This window comes from Mus pahari, chromosome 21 (assembly GCF_900095145.1).
Source record: "Mus pahari chromosome 21, PAHARI_EIJ_v1.1, whole genome shotgun sequence".
In the NCBI taxonomy this organism is placed as follows: Eukaryota; Metazoa; Chordata; class Mammalia; order Rodentia; family Muridae; genus Mus; species Mus pahari.
Window position 1 is genome coordinate 4054270 of NC_034610.1, and position 3338 is coordinate 4057607.

General features: G+C 44.9%; 1 protein-coding gene across 3 annotated transcripts in view; it reads left to right on the top strand.

Annotated features, from left to right (window-relative positions):
* Positions 1 to 3338, top strand: part of Mas1 (MAS1 proto-oncogene, G protein-coupled receptor) — a 26870-nt gene extending 23532 nt beyond the window's left edge. For all 3 annotated transcript variants that reach the window (XM_021221324.2, XM_029532794.1, XM_029532795.1), the window contains one exon: positions 1830 to 3338. In XM_021221324.2, coding sequence (XP_021076983.1) covers positions 1866 to 2840 — 975 coding nt within the window. In that variant the 5' untranslated portion in view covers positions 1830 to 1865 and the 3' untranslated portion in view covers positions 2841 to 3338. The remainder of the gene's footprint in view (positions 1 to 1829) is intronic.

Consider the following 3338-nt stretch of genomic DNA (forward strand, 5'->3'; position numbering starts at 1 on the left):
CCTGTCACCTTTCCTAAGAACACAGCTGAGGTCCCCTGTCACCTTTCCTAAGAACACAGCTGAGGTCCCCTGTCACCTTTCCTAAGAACACAGCTTAGGTCCCCGGTCACCTTTCCTAAGAACACAGCTTAGGTCCCCCGTCACCTTTCCTAAGAACACAGTTTAGGTCCCCTGTCACCTTTCCCAAGAACACAGTTTAGGTCCCCTGTCACCTTTCCTAAGAACACAGCTTAGGTCTGGTTTTACACATTCCCAGTATTTGGTTTGGGTCTGCTCCTAAGAAGTTAGACTACCCATCTTTGTATGAGAAATTTCATTTTGTGAGCGTTTGAAGCCTGAGGTGTCCTACAGGGTAGCCACCAGTCACCCGCTCCACACAGGAAGTGTGGCTCATCTGCTAAGCGTGTATCATTTCCTACAGGGTGGTCTCTGGTCACCTGGTGCTGTTGAGCACAGGAGATATGGCACATCTGCTAAGGTAGACACTACATGTGGAAGACCTTTTTTTTTTTTTCAATTTTAATTTCATATTGGATATATGATGAAATGCTATTTCAAACTCATCAGGTTAAATAAAATAGAGCATCAGAATACATTTCTCTGGTTTATTTTTACTTCTTTAAAAATTATTTAATATTATTTGGATGAATGTTTTGCCTGCATGTATGTATGTATGTATGTATGTATGTATGTATGTTTGTATGTATGCATGTACACCACCTGCATCTGATGCCTGTATCTGCAGAGGTCAGAAGATGGCATTAGATTCCCCCATTTGGATGCTTGTAAACCTTGGGGTAGGTGCTGGGAATTGAACCTGGGTCTTCTGTAAGACCAATAAGTTTTTAACCACTGAGCCATCTCTCTAGACCCTATTTATTAATTTTATTTTGTATGTGTGAGTGATTTGTTTCCATTTTTGCCTGTATATATGTTTGTGCATCATATGCCAGGTGTCCTTGGAGGTCAGAATAGGGTGTTGGATCCCTTGAGATTGGAGTTACAGGCTGTTTAGGAGCACCCATGTGGGTACTGGGTGTAGAACCTGGGTCCTCTGTAAGAGGAGGATGTCTCTTGCTACTGAGCCATCTTTCCAGGATCTAAACTTTCTAGCCACAGTGTCAGGGTTCTGATTTGTAGCTCTCTTTATTTTATTTTATTTTATTTTATTTTATTTTATTTTATTTTATTTATTTCTCTCTGTGTGCATTCATAGGCATGCAGGTACACATGTATGTAGATGCGTGTATATATATGTGTGTGTGTGAAGGCCTACAGTCAGTCTTGAGAGCTGCTCCTCGGGTGCTTTGCACTCTTTTGTTTAAACAGGATCACTACTGGCCTGGAACTGGCCAGAAAGCTCTAAGGATTTCTCCATCTCTGTCTTCCCAGTGCTGAGATTACAAATGTGTGCCACCACACCTAGCTCTTAAAAATACATGTTTTTATGTGTATAACGTTTTATCTGCATATGCACCACACGTATACAGTGCCCACAGAAGCCAGAAGAGGACGCTGTATGTACCAGAACTGGAATTACAGATTATGAGCCTCTATATGGGTGCTGGGAACTGAACCCAGGTCCTCTGCAAGAGAAGCGAGTGCTCTTAACCACTGAACCATCTCTCTAGGCCCCACACCTAGGTGGTTTTTGTTGTTGTTGTTGTTTATTTGTTTGCTTTTAAAATGTGGGTTTAGGGGATCCAACTCAGTTTCTTGTGCTTGCAAGGATCACACTTTCCTAACTGAGTCACCCTCACCCCTCGGCTGGCTCTTTCATTTCAATTGTTGAAACTTTCATATATTTTGTTTGTTTGACTTTTCTACAGAAAATGACCTGAAGTGACCCAGGGCAAGAACTCCTCATGGACCAGTCAAATATGACATCCCTCGCTGAAGAGAAAGCCATGAATACCTCCAGCAGAAATGCCTCCCTGGGGAGCTCACACCCACCGATTCCCATAGTGCACTGGGTCATCATGAGCATCTCCCCTCTGGGCTTTGTGGAGAACGGGATCCTACTCTGGTTCCTCTGCTTCCGGATGAGGAGAAATCCCTTCACGGTCTACATCACCCACTTGTCCATTGCTGATATGTCTCTTCTGTTCTGTATTTTTATTCTGTCCATTGACTATGCTTTAGACTATGAGCTCTCTTCTGGCCATTACTACACAATTGTGACGTTGTCGGTGACTTTTCTATTTGGCTACAACACGGGCCTTTATCTGCTGACAGCCATCAGTGTGGAGAGGTGCTTATTGGTCCTCTACCCCATCTGGTACAGATGCCACCGCCCCAAGCACCAGTCGGCATTCGTCTGTGCCCTTCTGTGGGCACTTTCGTGCTTGGTGACCACCATGGAATACGTCATGTGTATTGACAGCGGAGAAGAGAGTCACTCTCGGAGTGACTGCCGGGCGGTCATCATCTTCATTGCCATCCTCAGCTTCTTGGTCTTCACTCCACTCATGTTAGTGTCCAGCACCATCTTGGTGGTGAAGATACGGAAGAACACGTGGGCCTCCCATTCTTCGAAGCTGTACATCGTCATCATGGTCACCATTATCATATTCCTCATCTTTGCCATGCCCATGCGGGTCCTCTACCTACTGTACTACGAGTACTGGTCAGCCTTTGGGAACCTGCATAACATCTCCTTGCTTTTCTCCACCATCAACAGCAGCGCCAACCCTTTCATCTACTTTTTTGTGGGCAGCAGTAAGAAGAAGCGTTTCAGGGAGTCCTTAAAAGTGGTCCTTACCAGGGCTTTCAAAGACGAAATGCAACCCAGGCGCCAGGAGGGCAACGGCAACACTGTATCCATTGAGACGGTGGTCTGAGGACAGCGGGGGAAATTGTGCACAGAAACAGTGGAATGCCGGTGGCTTTTAGTTTGTGCATGGAATGCAATTTAAGTCCATTTAAATCTCCTACCTATGATACAGAGGGAAGCATTCTACATGCATGGGGGGTCATGCACTGATGAGTTTGTATTGTTACCTATATATGTGATATGATGGGCTCTGCCTTTTCTATCGTTATCAAAGACTCATTCTTCTCGTAGCTGTCTGGTAGTGATCAACAGTGAACTATAAAGACTGCTCTAGCAGGAAGTATCCCAAATGTGACCTGGAGAACCTGGGGAGGCCATGTAATGACGGCTGTGTGCGCCTATGTGTCTTCAGGCAAGTGGCTTTGGGGAGCCTGGTTTCCTCCACTTAGTGGAAGTAATGACAGTCTATAGCTCAGGTATTGTCTAGTCTGATGAAGTAGGCAAAGCACCCAGCTCATTGTCAAAGTTCAATAAATATCCATCTCTCCTCGTCCTTTAACTAGAA